At 43.8% G+C, this 19,444-nt stretch overlaps 1 protein-coding gene across 1 annotated transcript in view; it reads right to left on the bottom strand.

Annotated features, from left to right (window-relative positions):
* The window catches only part of glra3 (glycine receptor, alpha 3), a 51,362-nt gene that overhangs the window by 20,031 nt on the left and 11,887 nt on the right, over positions 1–19,444 (bottom strand). The window contains exons 2-3 of the mRNA XM_030787946.1: positions 7,237–7,364; positions 5,370–5,437 (exon numbers count right to left, since the gene is read on the bottom strand). Of these exons, the coding sequence (XP_030643806.1) occupies positions 5,370–5,437; positions 7,237–7,364 (196 nt within the window). The remainder of the gene's footprint in view (positions 1–5,369; positions 5,438–7,236; positions 7,365–19,444) is intronic.

Below are 19,444 nucleotides of genomic sequence, written 5' to 3' on the forward strand. Positions count from 1 at the left end.
TTTTGGTAAGGTTATGGATGTATTGTGACATCTTCTTGTTGTCTCTATGTTCTCATGTGTGTGTGTGTGTGTGTGTGTGTGTGTGTGTGTGTTTGTGCAAACACCTCGAGAAATCCCTCTGCCCTCGCTCCCAAAATAAGTTCAATGATACGTTCTGCATAGCCCAGCACTCTAAATGTAAACGAAAAATCTCATAAAAGCAAATAAAGATACACACTTTTAGCTATTAGATTCATCCCAGGTTTTTTTTTTTTTTGTGTCCCTTGGCACTTCCCAAGCCAAAATTAAAGTGTGCTACATCAGTATGATAAAATGCACCTGTATGGAAATCAACAATAATCGCTGAGGCAGGTTTGTAATAATGCATTTAATGAAAAATACAACACCTGGGGACCGATATGACTTTTTGATTTTTGACGGTCGTTGCATTTTTGCACCGAATTTAAAAAAAAAGGGGGGGGGGGCGGGGTGCCATTTACTTGAATGGAGTATGACAGGACGGGGGTGATGTAATTCGTCAGGGTCCACGTGCCTGGAGGGGGTGGGGGGGTTGGTTTTCGTATTTAATTTTTGTCTACGTCCCCATCTTTCCAAAATATTCACCAACTTTATTAGAAAGCCCTCTGCGGATGAGTTAGTGTCACAGTCAGTGTCAAAGCAGACAGTGCCAAATCAGGGGAGAGTTCTCGAGAGGTTTGACGCTTCTGCACTCCTTTTCTTTGTTTTTTTTTATTTATTTATTTATTTATTTTAGTAATTCCGAAACGCCCCTGGAGAGGCATAGCCTGAATGTCACTGGCGTCACATCTCTGTTCGTCACCGAGCAAGCTTCACAACCTCATACTCCACTAAAAAAAACGTGCTGACCGCAGATTTAGGGGAACATTCACTCTCTCTCTGTCTCTCACACACACACACACACACACACACACACATACACACTCGATCTGTTTGAAAAAACAAAAAACAAACAAAAAAAACCACCAAACACCAAACTTCGTCACCCCGTTAAAAAAATTGCTAACCTTAAGCATTAAACACGGGACAAATGTGAATTTTCTGTATTTGACTGACAGTCCTTATTCCAATAGTCTTTAGTAAAACCATCACAAAGTCTTTACCTGGCGCTTACTGAATGCTTGTTTGATGTTGTTTCAACAAGCTAAATCTTATTAGAACAAAGTAACTTTAGGGAAGTGCACAAAACAGTAAACATATGAGACTAGTCTGACAAGACCCAACCGACCAAATACCTCTGATACATTCTGACTCAGGTCTGCTGGGCTGTTCTGGTCTGGCAGGCGGTTGTATTCTCAGGCTGATGCTATTGTTATGGAGGCTTATGGTCAAATCACTATCTGGACTCCGTACGGCACATCTGTATCCTCTCGGCATTCGCCAGCAGGCCCACGGTAGGTTTCTTGGCAAACTCTTCACATCTGGCACGTTATTGCCCAGTCGGTCTGCCTGGTGCACACTAGCCGACGCGTTCTCGCCTGTCCCGCTGAGAGAAATCACATCTCCATATCACGCTCTCGCGCACGAGGTCGTTGGCTTTTTGTCACGGACAGATGGTCTCGCCGCTTTTTTATCCCTGAACCCGTCGCTTCGTCTTCTCTCTCCCCTTTACGAGGAACCGGTCCGGTCCAGAAACGCCGCCCCGCATCTCTCAACAGCGCCAGGATCCGCCAAGGCCGGCTTATCGCGTAATTGTATCGCTAACATGTTGGAGCATTTGCTTCTTTATTTTCTCTCGCGCTCACCGACATTGGCCTTGGCTGTTTTCCTGCTAAGCTAGACAGTTTTGACAAGGTCTTGTTGTCTCTTAAGTGGCTTTTCATGTATGTGTCCAGCAGCGCCCCCCCCCCCCCCCCCCCCCCCCCACCCCCCACCCAAAAACTTGGCATCTTAGTGTCTGGGCATCAACATTTTCGTTCCTTTTTTTCTTTCTTTTCTTTTTTACAAAACCGTGTTTTAAGGTTTTTGTTTTTTTTCAAGTACGCCGTGAAATCCTTTTTTTTGTTTGTTTTTTTTTTTCTCATGAACCGAATTACACACACGTCCCTCCGTTATTTACACAGACCACTGACTCTGTGAGGGACAGTTGCCAACAATTGATCTACATTGATTCAAACAAACAAAGCAGTCAGAGATTCAAGGCATCCTGTCTATTCTTGGCAAACACACTAAATGCTTGCTTTCGTGCTATGCGCTTAGTGTCTTAACTTTGCTAAAGCTATTCTGTCTTTTCTGTTCGTAAGAACCACGAAAATTGACAGATTGAGAGAGATGCAATTAAGCATAACATTCGTGTATCAAAATATTATAAGGGTGGAGGATTTGACTTCTGTAAATATTGTTGTACATGGACAGCTTTTTCTTTTTTTCGTGGAGTAAAATAGCTTTGCATGGTTCTAGAACAAGTTGAACAAATAAGATGTACAGAACTCAAATTGTATCTGGACCTTAAATCTGAGAGAAGAACAAACACACACACACACATACACACACACACAAGGCCAACCATACAAACACTACTTAAAACCATATCGGCAGCCCAGCGCTTGTTTTGCAAGAGCCTTTTGTTTGAGTTCCCACCACCAAAATGATCAGAGCTGCTCAACTCTGAACCTTCTTTAACTCCTCCAATTGGATTTGCAAGAGCCTTATCCACACATCTGTCCAGGAGCAGATGATGAGTGAAAGAGAGAGCAAGAGAAAGAGAGAGAGAGAGAGCAAGAGAGAAAGAGCGAGAGAGAGAGAGTTGTAATCCCCTACACTTTGTTCTCGACAGTCCCTCTCCCCTCCCCCTCTCTCCAAGCTCCTTACCGATTCTCATGTTGTCACGGACCCAGCGTTACGAGCCAGGCCAGAGAACGAATATCTGATCAACAGAACCGACATCAAAAGACTATCGAGAACCGTCTTGAATGATGCAAACCAAATGTGGGCCTTGAACGGACCCCGGGCCCTCCACGAGGCCACGGGCGATTGTGAAACGCTTCTCCGCTCTGCCTCGTGTTTCGGATCCTGGGATTACAATACTGCTTCGTGTTTCTCCATGTGACGGCCGTCTCGTTGGGGACCAGATGGCTGGGGCACGGCCTCTGAGAACCGCCGCGTTAATCCAGATGTGCCATACACCGGGGAGCAAACAACAGACAGCCTCACGACCCTCCCCCTCATTAATTCAGAGTTTTCCTCCTAACAGAAACTTTGACTCGAGTCTTTTTCAGAGAGCCCGTTAAGAACATCGTTCCGACTTCTCCCCCCTGGCTCACTCGCGGGGAATGTTTCGGGTACATTAAAGAGATCGTTTTTAAGAAAAGTTTTCCCAAACGATACTGGAACTTTTATAGAACTTTAGAATGACAGCTGACTCTGTGGGACACATGATCGAATTTCATTTGTGTCTTTGTTTTATTATTTTCCCATAGTCTGGCACACGCGTCCGCCAACATGTGTGAAGCAGATGATTTGGTTTTTTTCAAGACTCATTTAACAAGACGCATAATATCATCAAGTGACAGAAGAAAACATTATTCACTCACATGTACCTGCATGTACTGTGGCGCGCGACAGTCAGTGACCATAGTTGAGTAAGAGTGGGTGGGAAACCCCGATTTACCTGCCCCTGTGACTCAACCGCCCAAGGGAAAGGGGCACGGTCAGCTTTGCTCCTTTTTGATTCCCGGCCATCATCTGGAGGCGTGGGCCCAAAAAATGCCATTTCTCTGTTTCGGTTGTGTAACGCACCCAAAAAAAACCCCCGTAGCTGCGTCTCAGGGGCTGGTCTAAAGCACCGTTAACGGATCTGTGTAAACAGCGGTATGATTTGTGAGGTGCTTTGCCAAAGGAGTGTTTATAAAAGGAGGAGGGGAGTTCTCTCTGCGAACGGCGAGCGCAGCACAGTCAAAGGCAATTACTTCAGAATGAGTGTCTCCTCTCACGGCCCATGACTTATTCAGGCCCAGCTGAGGGAGGCAAGCGACACATCCCTCCCTGTCTCTCTCTCTCTTTCACTTTGTCTCTCTCTCTCTCTCTCTCTCTTCCCTCTACCTCTCTTTTGCTCTCTCTCTCATTCTGTCTCTTTGTGTGTGTGTGTGTGTGTGTGTGTGTGAGTGCACTCTGTGTGACGAAACCATGACGACGGCAGCAACGTCCTCACACAGATGTCCTTGCTATACATGTGCTTGTGAGTCTCTGAGTGTGCGTGTGTGTGTGTGTGTGTGTGTGTGTGTGTGTGAGAGAGAGTGTGTGTTTTGGTGAGTAAACCCTAGCTCTAGCAGAGTCGCTATATCTGTTGCTTTTCTTGCCAGCTGGCACGTTAGAGTTGGCTCTGATTAACAAAATCGAGCTTCGTGAAGAGCTCGTAACCAAAAAAAAACAAAGATTTTCATTTTTACTCCAACTAAACACCTTAATCAAGACACGCTTGTACAGAATGACTAAGAGTTTGCCGCTAGTCTGGGAATGGTCCAAGAAGACTACTGTTGGCTTAATGTAGTTTAATTAATTCATCAGGGTGGAGGAAACAGTATGCTGCTTTACATAACATCACCGCAGGAGTCAGACCGAGAGTTGTTAGCTCGTAAAACAGCGCGGCCTGTATCCGTCTCCTCCGACATCATCTGCGCATGTCCTTCTCGCGACTAGTCCCTGACAGCGCCCTGGGGTCTCCCCCCAGACTCCCAATATGACTGCTTCACGCCAAGCACGCGATGGTAACACATCCGAGACCCTCCCCACACACAAGCACGCACGCACACACGCACGCACACACACACACACGCACACACACACACACACACACGCACACACACACGCACGCACGCACGCACACACACACGCACGCACACACACACACGAACACACACACACAAGAACACACACACACACACACACGCACACACGAACACACACACACACACACACACGCACACACGAACACACACACACACACACACGAACACACGCACACGCGAACACACACACACACACACACGAACACACACACACGCACACACGAACACACACACACACACACACACACACGAACACACACACACGCACACACGCACACACGAACACACACACACACACACACACACACAGAAAACGCCTGAACCCCCACCTCTGGCTCCTTTAGCTTCCCGATGTCACGGAAAAGACTGCAGGTTTCCGCGGCTTATAGACTTTGGGCGATTAGCCTAATAATTCAACCCTCAAGAACGAAACTACACATAGATGACACCAATGTGTACACTATACAGGGAGCTGACATCAGTAGAGTTTACAAGAACAACATACAACATCCATACAGAAAGGGCACACATCACCAATACAAATGACATCACGTATATACGTACCATTGTCGTCTCTGCGATAGACCCAAAGCTGTTGATGAATATGTTGCAGGAAACATTAACAGGTGGACCTAGACAAACAGAGGGCACGAGAGAAAGAAAGAAAAAAAAGGGAAATCAACGAAAACGTCCTATTTCAATTGCAGCGTGGATATTTGGTCACATTTTTACATAAGTAGAACTTATTATGTTTGGCACTGCACTTGCACATTAAATATACACGCGAAAAACGATGAATTGTTGTTAAAAGTCCTAAGCGCACGTTGTCACACAGGACCTCCACAGTGTATGGTAAAGACTTTAAGTAAATGTTTAAGCCTTTATCCACTTACACACATGACCCTATCACTTCATAGTTACCGTATAATTAATATGATAATTATCTGTTAATAAGGCAAGAGATGCTCTCAGTACGTACACTGACCAGCTTCTCTTGTTAAAATGAAGCACGTGAAATTCCTACACTATTTACAGAAATATGCAGGTTACAACATTTCAGTCTGCGTTTTAGGCTATCGCAGTGAGCCCGGTTTACATGTGCAGTTAGTTGTAAAAAGTCAGGCAATGGCAGCCATTAATCCGCAAGCACCCTGCTGTTGAGAAGATGAAAGACGTTTTTCCTCCTCTACGGTAAAGCATCGCTTGAATCTGTCGGTGACAGCAATGAAAAATGCACTCAAGAGTGAGAGCAGAGAGAGAGAGAGAGAAGGAGAGAAAGAGAGAGAGAAAGAGAGAGAGGGTCGGTGATGTGAATGAATGCACAGCTTGGTCATCGACATCCCGTAACAATGGCACGCTTGACACACACGCAACACAGACCAATTGATTGATCTCATACATCTCTCTTTGACGTATTGGCTAAGCTCTGATTGGTCCTGTTCCAGCTGAGTTCAAATCCCCGTCCCTGGTCTCGGGTCACCGAGTAGGCAGAGGTCTGAGAGGTGAGACACACAGGGCAGAGGCCAGGGCTGTCGCGGTCGCGGTCGCCCGACTACACCGCCATACACCAGCGCGTCAGGCCAAAGCTCAGACCGAAGACCGCAGCTCAACCTTTGGCTAAAAGCTCCCTGAAACTCCGAGAGCGATGTCTTGTCCAGGGGGGATCGATAGAGCTTTACCAGTTCGTGCTGCCCTCCAAATAACCTTAAAATCTTAGTCTAAACAATTAATGAGACACTCTCAAGAACAAAATGAAGTGACACACAGCTAGACAGGCAGTTAAATGGGCTCACACTCCAAAAGGGAAGCCTCCCTTTTGGGAGACATAGATCAATGATGATTCATTATGGCAGGGAGCTGTCACTGGTGAGGTAAGACCATGTCAGTGGCTGGAAGCCACTGAGGCGAGAGCCAATCAGCATTAACCACAGACACAGAGGGAGCCCTTGGCTGTAGGGTGAAGTAAAACAAATACCCTTCTGTCCGTGTCCCACCTCCATTTTCGTGTTTGTCGCTTTTCGAACGACCAAATCGTTAAAGATGTGTAGAGGTATGACGTTTAGAGTCTGTTTTCAGTATTTTTCTTTTTTTTTTTTTTATGTGTCATCAAGCACATTGTGCATAGAGATAGGCCATTTTACTTTGTGTATAGTCTTCCATATCATTTTTAGCGGCAAAGAAATACATTCATTTTTAGGGGTTGTTCCGTTTATGCGATGTACAATCTGTTATGAGTACACACAGGCAGCATACGCTGGAGCTGTCGTTTTATTCATCTCATTCCGGGAGGTTTTTTTTTTTTTTATCAGGGGAAAGATTATCGCAACTCTTCAGCGGCAGGGTGGTCGAGGGAGGGAAAAGGTAGACATGTGAGTCACCGGTGTGGAGCGAAAAATAAATAACTAAATAAAATGAAGAAGATGTGTCGCACCTTTAAAATTGGGCCTGATTCTGGCGTCGTATCCCGAGGTCCTCCCCATGAGCTTATCCAAGAAATCTGAGGGAGACATGGGCACAGCTCTGCCTCGGGGGTTGTCCGGTTCTTTGGACGCCACCAGACTGAGAGAGAGAGGGAGCGAGGGAGAGGGGGGAGAGAGAGAGAGAGGGGGAGAGAGAGAGAGAGAGAGAGAGAGAGAGAGGGGGAGAGAGAGAGAGAGAGAGAGAGAGAGAGAGAGAGAGAGAGGGGCGAGAGACGACAGATTTTAGAGAAATGGCTTGTGACAGTCACTGGGGGTACAAATGGAAGAGGTTACATTAATGCCGTGTGACATCAGAATGCTTTTGCAGGTTCTTTTTTTTTTTTCTTTGAGTCTCCGGTCAAGGCCACGAAACTGTATGTCTGTTCACTTAAAGAAAGAGAGAACCCCCCCCGCCCCCCCACCCATCCCCAACCCCTCCCCCACACCCCTACAAAAAAAAAGATCTATTTACATAACTGCCCTGTAGACATGTACAATTTAAGACAGAGATAGAATAAAAAGTTCAGACGTATATTTCCTCTGGGTTGAGAGCCACGTGGGCACTGACTGTATTTTTCATTGAGGGTCAGCCCTGTATTTTGACAATAAGGTAAACACAGCCTGTATTGGATATATTGGATATCACTGACGTGACTGTGAGCTAAGGAGAAGCTTGGTCATTGGCTATACGACGACACGGCTCCGATACCTGCTTGTCGAATCTCTCTGGTCGTTTAAATAAAGAAACTGATCATATTTCAACTGTACACTGACAAACAAACAAAAAAAAAACAAAAAAAGAGCTGTTAGGAGTAAGATTAACGAATATGCAGTTCATGCACGACTTGCTTCATATAACGTCCTGTCAGTTGGTTTAAGAAAACAACTCCGGGAGGACGATTAATAATCAACCTATGATGACTTTACTATTAAAACAATTGTGCCATTATTTTTCCTGAAAATTAGTCCCACTAATAAAATCCCATTCAGTAGACAGCAGCAGAAAGAGACCCGACAGAATTTTTTTGTGTTTGTTTGTTGCTGTTTTTTTTTTTTTTTTTACGGATTAAGTGTGTCAAACTGAGAACACCAGGACTCTAATAAATGTTGGTGCTGGCTGGTTTGTTTTGTTTGTTTGTTTTTTTTATAAATGCCTGTAGAATTGTGTTTTTAAAAACTACAAACTGTTCTCTTGCTGAGATGCTGGTATGTGACAGCTGTTTCTCTCTCTCTTTTTTTTTTTCTTTTTTTTTTTTAATTTCCTGGGAGAGAGAGTTCAGATCGGGCATGAAACTTTGGCTTTAGGCAACAGGGGAAAATACTCCTTAAAAAATGTTGGCTCAGAAATCCGGCCTTTTCTAGAAGTCCTTCGATGTGAGGATTTATTGATGTGCCAGGAGGGGAGAAAAGACTCAAACCCACTGAAAAGGCACAAAAGAGCCCACCTCTTAGCATGGTTATTTACTATTTCCATTATTTAATGCTGAGTGTTAAAATAGCTTATATAGCAAACATAGATAGATAGATAGATAGATAGATAGATAGATTTAAAACAAAAAAGGACACATGTGTTTGTTTTTGAGGTGGGAGAAGTATATAACAGATATCTCAAAGAATATCTTTACTCTAATAGCAGTATGACTCAGTAACAATACAATAACCATTGCCTCTCCAGGTTCTACTGAATGACTTTCTGTCTTACTGGTTTTTGTCTTGGTAGCTACTAATGTGACAGAGCTGGAGGTGTGAAGTCAATAAACGGTGATGTCTCGCTTAGTCTGCTTTTTTCATTCATCCACATGGCCTGTACACATCTCTGGAAATAAGCAAACAGAAAGTCCCAGATGAAAGCACAAACTAGGCAAAGCCTAAAAAAACTCACTTCCACATTTGACTCATCAAAGCCCTTTTTTTTTTTTAATAAAATGCTTTAGAAACAGTCTCAAATGTATTCATGATTATGATTCTAATTCATTCAGATCGCGCAAAGAGCAGAAGTTTGCTGACAAATGATTTTCGCCCAAATTAAATATCCATGATATTATGATTAACACAAAAAAAAAAAAATACAAACAGAGCTATGGTGATTCATATGGAGGAAAAAAAACAAAAAAAGCAAAATTTTGGGAACCAAAAATAAGAAACCCCACATGGAATGTAGGTTATGAAGAATCTGAAAGAGCGACTGGCCTGAAGGATGACACGCCACTCGACGTACGAAGGGCTGTTTATAACAAGCCAAAAAATGGCCAAGATTAATTATCTGAGAACAAAAACAAAACAAAATATTTATGAATCATTGCAAGAAGCTGTGCGGCCACTGTTTATCCAGCGTCTGGAAGAGGAACCTTGTTAAATCACGCATGAATTATCTTTTGTTTTCCCAAGGACTCTGAAATGTCAAACTTTGCTTAACCCTAGCGGTATGAAAGGGTAAAAACATATTATTCTCCCTGCCGGGCGCGCATGGGGTTTCATCTGTTTCCTTCATTAATATCGTTTGTTCGTATTGAATGCTCTCTGCCGAGAGAGAGAGGACGAGCGCGTTTAATAAAATGCGCCATTACAACACGAGTGCGCCCCTTGGACGTCAGAACCGAAGAATCTGCTGACGATAGGTCAAAGGTCACACTATAGGATTAGGATTAAAGCCATGTGAGCTCTCAGAGTACATGATACAGAATTACGGATTTACTGACACTACGCGTTATGCCCAGAGAAATCACCCCTCCAGGAAGAAAAAAAAAAGAGAGTGTGTGAGAGAGAGAGTGAGAGAGAGAGACAGAAAGAGAGAGAGAGAGAGAGAAAGAGAGAGAGAAAGAGTGAGAGAGAGAAAGCCCACACATCTCCCAGACTGCTTTGCTCAGCACATATCAGCTTGGCTTTGCTCTGTTGACGCTAACATTTCTCTGGGCTTTCATGGGCAGTTATTTTTAAAGTATACATGCATTTCCTTATCCAGTTTCTTTAGTCTTTCAGTCTTGCCTGGTATCAATGTCAAGTAGTCAAATTGGCAAGATGTATATGTGTAAAATCCTAAATTACCACCCCCCCCCCCCCCAAAAAAGAAGAGAAAAACCAAAACAAAACAATAGTAGAATGAATACCTGTTGTTAGTAATTAGGTAATATTAAAGAAAAAAGAAAACGAGATGTTTTCAAATCAGATGTTACAGAAGTTACAGAATACCAAAGAAGAAATTTTCCCTCCTGTCTCCTTACAAATATGTTTTTTTTTTTTCTCTAGTCCGTAGTGCCGAATCCTTTCCCTCAACAGAGAAGTCAAAAACCAGTCTAGGCTGGCTGGATTACAGTTCGCAGAGCTCACAGGTGGGCATGAGAGACACTAGAGAGTTATTGTGTTCTCTGTGCCATGGCCTAATGTAATCTCTACAGAGGATTGCACCTAGCAAGTAAACAGGACACGCACTCCTCAGGCAGTGACAGTTTCCCCCTTTTCTTTCTCTCTTTCTTTTTCTTTTTTTTTTTAAATTCAACGTGTCTTTGTTTTTGTTTTGTGCCTGAGTAAGAATTTACAAGGCATTCTTATCCATGTCACAAACAGAGGTATTCCATCACTGACTGCAGATGAAATTGGAGATGTTTCTTTATATCTCTCCCGCTCTCTCTCTCTCTCACTCTCTTTCTTACACACACACACACACACACAAACACACACACACGTGTACGTACACACTTTTTCTGCACAAGTTCATACAAAGAAGCACAGAACAGAAGCAGTGGGACTTCCAATCCTAACACGTATAAAGAGTAGCACAGTTCACACTTAACTGAGCACAAAAACAACGTCAGTGCCTCATTCATGATATAAAAGTATAGAAACCAGCTTCATGTATGAATACCAGTGATATTACACAGACGTGGTCACGTCTGCTGCGTCTATCCAGGTATAGTTTGGAACCGGAATGAGAAACAGTATATTGCAGTTCTGAACGTGCCCCTGTTCCTTGCTCTCAGCGCTCACAGAAGAAAATTACCATAATACCTCTGGAGCTGATTTGCACAAATCCTGACAGAGAAGCAGCAGCATCTCAAGCACGGTTTTCATGCTGCGCCCCGAGTGAACTCTGGAGACGTGTTATGGCTTTCTGGCTTGATCCTGGCTCACTAGACTGTGTCCATCCCCCCCCCCCCCCTCCACTCTCCCAGCCCCTAATGGGAACCTCTGGAGTTTTAAAGGTTTTGAAGATACAGTGATATGCATTGGGAGCTGTCCCTCAGTTCTTGGCTGCGTGCCAGGCACTCTGAAGTACCACACAGTGGGTTTTTTGTGTGTGTGTGTGTGTGTGTGCACGCTTGTGACTGACGTGCCCTCTCCAGAGGAACCCCAATATCAAAAGAGTGTGCTTCTGCAACAGCTTTCCCATTGGAACCTGTTCTTTTATTCAGGGTGAGGTAAGCAGCATTGTACAACATCTCAGCCCAGGAGAGAACTTCAAAGATGAAGCGCCCTCGAGATCGAGATGGTATCACCGCTGTAGCACCTATAGCCTTAACGCACGAGCCCGACCCTCCCTGGAAAAAAAAAAAAAAAAACCCTCCCTTTCCGTTAAACCCATCCCGCAGTGGAAGGCTGAGGCTAGTTGCCATGACAACCACCAGCCAAACGGAGAAGGCGTCTGCTGTGGTCAGCCGAGCGGAACGGCCATAGCTGCTCTTCCTATTTGAGTCGATCAAACTGGGTTTTAAGAGAGTGTCAGGGCATAGAGAGAGAAAGAGAGAAAGAAAGACAGAGAGAGGGAGAGAAAGAGAGAGAGAGAGAGAGAGAGAGAGAGAGGTAGAGAAAGAGAGCCAGAGAGAGGGAAAAGAAACAGTGGTTGAGTTGAGAGAGGACACAGAGACCTACTGAATGGATTCTCCCTCAGTGCTCAAACAGAAGTGAGTAAGAGGGACCAGCCCCGAGGTTACACTTTAAACACTTGACGCTCAGAGCTTTACTTCCACTGATAACCCTGCTTGCTGTATGTACACTTCATGTGCCACCATTGCTAGCTGAGGAGATGTACTCGCTTGCGGGTGGAAGTTAAGTTATGCTAAACCTATCTAAAGTTACACGGTATCTCAGCTAAGCATATGCAACAAATGTGTAGAAAGTCAGCAATGAGCTCTTTGAAGCATTTGCATTTGGTGAAGGAGCTAATTGCTGGTTTTCAGGTTTGGAGAAAGAACATATAGGAAGAGACAGTGTATAGGATGGTTAGACTGCATCTTTACCGTATTAGAACAGCCCAAACATAATGAAATACTCCTGAACTGAACAGCATAGTTCCCTTTAGACGGCGTGTCTTAAATTCTGAGACTAGAGACCCAAACATTTTAAGTCTCTCTGCTGTAACACACCTGCCTCAGCAAACCAAGGGTTTGGTAATGAGCTGATGAGTGGAAATCAGGATATTACAGCGGGGGAGATGTTTAAAATATGCATTTCACCTGTACCATTTAGGAACAAGATGAGGGGAGGGTGGGAAGGGGGGGTGTGACACAATCCCAAAATATACACACAAAACACAAACAGCATCTGATCCTCTCTCTGAAAATGAGTGTGATTTTAATTTGAAACCGAAGCACTTTTGATAATTATTCACAGCGTTGCTTACGGAGGTACGGAGCAGCAATCAAAGTGCCTGTACTTACTGAGGGAGGTGCATAGAAACACTGATTTTACCACCTCATGCTATTTTGGCCTCCGACACCCATCAGCAGAAGCACCATTCATGTGCGGCGATGCAGCGTGTGTTTCGCATTATCAAAAGACCCAGCGAGAGATTTTTGAATGGGAGTCAGAAGTAATCATCTCAGTTATATTGGCCACGATGGTTCGTGCCTCTTTTGTTTTATTCATAGGAGGCCTCCCGATCCGGAAAACAAATGAAATTGTCACTTTTTATGATCTTGCGCGCACGCGTTTCTCATCTCAGCGGGAAGAAGAGCAATTTGGGTCTGTATTTATGGATGTATGTTTTTATTTGTTTATATAGGATGGTAAAAAGAGGTGACAGCACAAAAAAAAAAAATTGAAAAGCTGGAAAATGAGCTTCGGATAAACAAATCCCTTTTGAGAGACTTGGAATTCCAGAAGTTTCCAAGCTCCATTTTCAGCAGAACAAGCAGAACACTTTCTTCTTGCTCTGTCGGCAAGGAGTGTTGGACACAGCTAGATAAACATTAAAATTAAAACAAATAGTAATGATAGAAGAATAAAAACACTTCCTTATCTCAGTACTGTTTCTTTGTTGTTGCTACTTAGCATGTCTGATAATAGCATATTAGCATGGCTTGTGAGAGAGACCATGCAGACACAGTCACCACTAAGCCTGGCGGCGTTTATTCTCTTTGGATTGCCATTGCTAAGAGACAGTCTCTCTCTCTCTCTCTCTCTCTCTCTCTTTCCTTTCCTCCATTCATAGTTAAATAGCTGCATGCTGACTGGAACCATGCAGTGTCCCTGAGCAAACGGTTAAAGGAATCACACAACAGAGCGGATAGTTGTTAGCATCATTTCCATATGCTAGCATTATTTCATCTGACCAATGAGTAGCACTCTACAAACACTGTTTATCACTGCACACAAGACTATCTACTGCAACAAAGTTTACTGAAACCATATTTTTAAAAGCCAGGACACACTAAAGATGTTAACAAATGAGGCCTGTGGTGACTAGCTGTGTAGGCTAGGCCAAGGCTAAAGCTAAGCTATTGTTATTTTATTAGCGTTGTGTTAGCTCATTCAGCCGTCGTCCTCTGTGGAATTTGCCACATATATGTATGATGCTTAAACTCCTGCTGGCAGGCATTTCCCTGGCAATGTGATGGGCATCAAGGCCTGGCAATGCATGCTTAGCGCCTGTAGGCCTGGCATCAAATCCTCTTACATTAAAAGGCTAACTCTCATTTATTCAGCATGATCTGTCTCCTCACTGTATATCCACTCTGTAGTTCAGAGCAAGTGTATGTGTTTGTGTTTGTGTTTGTATTTCCAGTTTTGTGTCTTTCATTTTCAAACCAATTTCAGATTTTCTGTTTGCCCTAAATGGTACCCTAGAAGATGTTCTACTTGTGTCTGTGGATCACTTTGCCTTTCTGTTTGTGTGTATGAAGGGGTGTAGGGGGAGGGATTGTTTGTGTGTGTGTGTGTGTGTGTGTGTGTGTGTCTGCATGTGAATCATAGAGAGAGAGAGAGAGATAGAGAGAGAGAGAGAGAGAGGGAGGGAAAGAAGATGTGTTAGTGAACTTCTGATGTTTCTTTTACTGTAGAATGGTGAGGGATCACTCAGTTTGACTACTTTGTGTGAAATCTCTCTCAGAAAAAATGAAAAATGTTTACTCAACACTTACAGCACACACACACACACACACACACACACACACACACACACACAAACAACAAGTACACCATTTAACACACTGTCTCTTGCCATTATGGCATAAGACCTTCCTCAGATTCTCCTCAAAACGGATGAACATGAATCCTGTCACATCAGAGTGACTAAACAAACGACAGCTCAGGGAACGAACCTTGTTGCTTGGTAACCACTCTTAACCCCTCCCCAACCTCGCAATGAGACAGTTTGATGTCCACTAATGTTCTTCTCTATGATGAATGACAGGACGGCTAAAACAGTCTTCAAACAGGCTTCCCCCGTCAAAGAAACACTCCGTGGGGAGACTTAGTAATCCATTGCAGAAGTGTTTCAAAGCCAGAGTTATGTTCCTGTCAGCAGTGGCATGTCAGAACAGAGAGGGCTGGTGTAGTTATGGAGCGAAACCTACCATACAGTATGGATTCTGCATGACATTCCAACATGCGACGGAGAATGCAGGAAAAGAATGCTACTACATGAGTCCCCGAGGCCTTTGAATGCAAAGTCAAATATATAAATACATAAAGAAAGGGAAAAAAAAATCAGGATAGAGTAGATACTTCATACTTGTTTTCTTTTTTTTTTTTTATTTCAAGCGAAGAGGGAAAAAGGGTACACGTTCAGAGCACATGCATTGTAAAAAGAACTTTCTTTGTGTCTTCATGTGTTGGCGCATTTTCCCTCTCTCTCTCTCTCTCTCTCTCTCTCTGTTTCTCCATCTTCACTCTCTCTCTCCGCCTCTTCACACTCTCTCTCTCTCTCTCTCTCTCTCTCTCTCGCCCAAGAAACAAAAGACCTTTTTTTTTTTATGGCCTTTGCCTTTAATCCATGCCCATGCTCTCAGGCACAAAAAAATCCATTTTTTTTTTATACTCATGGATTAAAAAGTGCAGTATCCTTTTCAAGCAAAGCTAGTATTGCCACTGGACCACTTGCTTTTTCATACGTGATAAAAAAACTGTAACTGTGGTGGTGATGATGATGAAGATGATGATGATCATGAATAAAGGGGGGGGGATCCCTGAAACCCAGCTGTCTATTGTAATAATCTGTTCTCCATATAATTCCAGTACCATTTTTGAACAGCAAGTGCGTCTGTATCTTCGTATGTGTTTATTGATTTCTCCATCCATCCGCCATGCTTAAATCATTTTGTAAGTCCCAGTGTGACATAACTCTCCAACGGTAGTGTGTATTTTTTTTCTTCCTTGTCTTTTCTAACATCGCAAAGCCTTATCCCGTCATGCCACGGCGAAAACAGACTTTAATTTTGACTTCAAATCGAGGAAAGAGAAGTAAAAGGCAGAGGGAAAAAAAAGCGTCTGGGGTGTTTGTTTGTTTTTTGTTTTTTTTGTTTTTCAGAAATGCGTCCCATAACTATGCCCCATTTGCGAACTGGCAAAGCAAAACTTCTCTGGCGAAGAGCAAATCATTAAGCAGTAAAATGAAGCGTAGACTCTGTACATGCACAGTATGTTACACCAGTCTCAGATTTACTGTGTGTGTGTGTGTGCGTGTGTGCGTGTGTGTGTGTAAAATGAAGCGTAGACTCTGTACATGCACAGTCTGTTATGCCAGTCTCAGATTTACTGTGTGTGTGTGTGTGCGTGTGTGCGTGTGTGTGTGTAAAATGAAGCGTAGACTCTGTACATGCACAGTCTGTTATGCCAGTCTCAGATTTACTGTGTGTGTGTGTGTGCGTGTGTGTGTGTGTGTGTGTGTAAAATGAAGCGTAGACTCTGTACATGCACAGTCTGTTACGCCAGTCTCAGATTTACTGTGTGTGTTTGTGTGTGTGTGTTTTGTGTCACTTTTTGCGGCAATGTTTGGAGCCTTGTGAGGACATTTGTGGGTCTCCTAACTGAGATGAGATATTCTTAAAACAAAACTGGCATAATACTTCTGTGTTTATGGTCAAGACTAGTATTATGGTTAAAATTTGATTATTAATCTTGCATAAAAGTAAAACAGAAGTCAATGGGAAGTCCTCATTACCATATGAAGGCATCCAGGTGTGTGTGTGTGTGTGTGTGTGTATGTGTGTGTGTGTGTGTGTGTGTGTCAGCTTTGCTTATTGGTGGTACTCATATTAGAACTGACATAGTGTACCGTCAGACATATTGTCCAGTCAGAACTCATTAGGTAAAATATTAATAGGACAAAGTAGCTCCTGGACCTGGGGCCAGGGTGGGGGTGGGGGGTGTGGGAAATGCAGATCACCTTGAATCTGGGGCAAGTCTTTTCCCTGCACACCTTTAAACAGATGACACAGACAAGCCCACAGAGAGACTGTCGTAGTTTGCGACTTGTTTTGGACTTTTGTTTTGAAATGTCTTGCGCTCCTGTTCCGTGTCTGTCTCCGCCCCTCACCTGATTCTGTTTATTCTATTTATAAACCTCGTTTCACCCCTGTTAATTTCTACCAATCATGTTCCCCCAGTTTGGTTCTCCTTTTGTATTTAAGCCCTTGTGTTTGACCTGTCCTTTGTCTATCGTTGTTTGTGTTTGTTTGAAGACACTCTGTTTGGCTGTGCCGCTTGTCTCCAGTTTTGGTTCCTGTTTGCACACATTCAAATATGTTAGTAATGTACTTGTCTGGAGATCCCTCTGATTTCGGTTGGGCATAAGTACTGGGAGAAATACATTTTAAACGGCGGGGAAAAGGTAGTATTTGGTTGCGTAGTCCTCAAACGCAGTTACTGCCTTGAATCTGTGACCCATTGACATCAACCAGACTCTTGGTGTCTTCCTTTCAAGATGCTCTGCCAAGATTTATTAGCAGCCTGTTTAAGTTGTTGTTGTTTTTTTATGTGCGTTTTCTGACCTTTTTTAGTTTCCTCTTGGAAACGTGTGAAATGCATGGTCAATGGGATTGAAATCAGGAGACCGACTTGGCCAGTCTGCAGATTTCCCACATCCTCTTTCTTTCTGATGAACTCCTTCACTGACTGCGCGGTATGTTTTGGGTTGTTTGTCTTCCTGCTTTATGAACTGACGCCCAATGAGTTTGGAGGCTTTTTTTTTTTTGGGTCTGGGAAGACAAGATGCTTGTGTAGACTTCAGAATTCATTCTGCTGGCATCATCATCTCCTTTGTCATCGGTGAAGACCAGTGAGTTCCAGGGGCAGCCGCCCATTCCCCCCGTGCCGTGACGCCGCCTCCGTAGATGAGGTGGTGTCCTTGGAATCGTTTGCAGTCCTTCCTTTCTGTCTCCATACTTTTTTTCCTTTCCATCACGTTGATAACAGTTTATCTTCATCTCACCTGACCAGCCCCCCCCCCAAAAAAGCTCTCACGGCTCATCTTTGTGCTTCTTTGCAAAATCAGGTCTGGCCTTTCTCGTCTTGGTGTTGACAGGAGGTCTGCGTCTTGTGGTGTAGCTTCTGTGTTTCTCCTCACGAAGTCTTCCGTGAATAGTGACTCATGACCATCGCTTTTGCATTCTTTACGATTTCTTTGGGGTGTTTCTTCACGATTTTTCCGTCATCTGTCGGTCTGGTCTTCCTTGTACGACCTGATCATTACAACATGTTTACTCTTCCAATAATTTCTTTCTTCATATATTCCACACCTTTTGATGTTGCAGTAGGCTAACTGAAACTGCTCTGCAATATTTCTAACCAGTGTTTTGCTTTAATGTCACCTTCAAAACTGCTTGGTTTTTCCATCAGTTCTGTGATTTTCATCTTGGTTTACACCTTTTACCTCAAATCCAGACAACTTCATCGAACAAAAGGTAACCTCCGAGGTCTACAACTAACTGCACAAATTCACAGCTCTTTATATATGTGCACGATGAGGGGTCAACGTAACCGCTGAGCAGTTAAAAACACTTCTCACCCATTTTACCCCAACACTGATCATCAGCTGAAATTGGGAAGGCAACACACAAGAAACGACACATTCTTTAGGATGTATGAAACACATCCAAAACCTGACTGGGGCGCCTGCAGGAACCTGACCACGCATGCACCCGCGCACACACACACACACACACACACACACACACACACACACACACACACACGCACACACATCGAGAGAGAGCTGAGAGACGGAAATGCCACCGACTGATTAATGAATAATTAAATCTGGCCTACCTATCCAAAGTTGACTCTCCCTCTACCGGTCGCATCGAATGTTTTGAGCACTTCCTCACTGTCTGTTTTTACGTCGGTGCGAATGTTCATAAGGGCAAGTCAGTGGTGTCTCTCACTGTGTTGCGTAAATAAGTGTTTAGACGCCTCAGAGTGCTAAAGGAGCGCTGGGCAAAGGCCGTGGACACTGGCATAGTTAGCAGGACTTTCAGCACACAGTGCATGTCGGGGTTGAGGTCTGCCATGCTCTTCAGAACCTGACAAATGTCACTGCTGATGGGTTGTGTAACACTGAGTTGTTTCCACAGCTCCAGTTCAGCAAATATACACATACACGTCTCTCTCTCTCTCTCTCTCTCTCTCTCTCTCTCTCTCTCTCTCTCTCTCTCTCTCTCTCTCTCTCTCTCTCTTTCGTGGAGCGCTCACAAATCGGGAATTTTCATGGTAGGCAGCTGCAGCCGCCAGCAGAAGCTGACATTCTGCACTTTAGCCCGATATTCATCTTTTAATCTGAAATAAAACAGTTCATGAATATTCAACAAAAATAAACAATTTTACTTCTCTGTCCCAGCACTTATGCCTCCGACTGTATTCATAGAGCGTAACTGGATTAATCAAGACCAGACTGACACCGGCTGACACCGTAAACGTGCCCGTGTTAAATTTACATGAGAGTTTGTAGGGTCCCAAACGCTTCATTGT

Source organism: Chanos chanos, chromosome 11, assembly GCF_902362185.1.
Source record: "Chanos chanos chromosome 11, fChaCha1.1, whole genome shotgun sequence".
Lineage (NCBI taxonomy): Eukaryota > Metazoa > Chordata > Actinopteri > Gonorynchiformes > Chanidae > Chanos > Chanos chanos.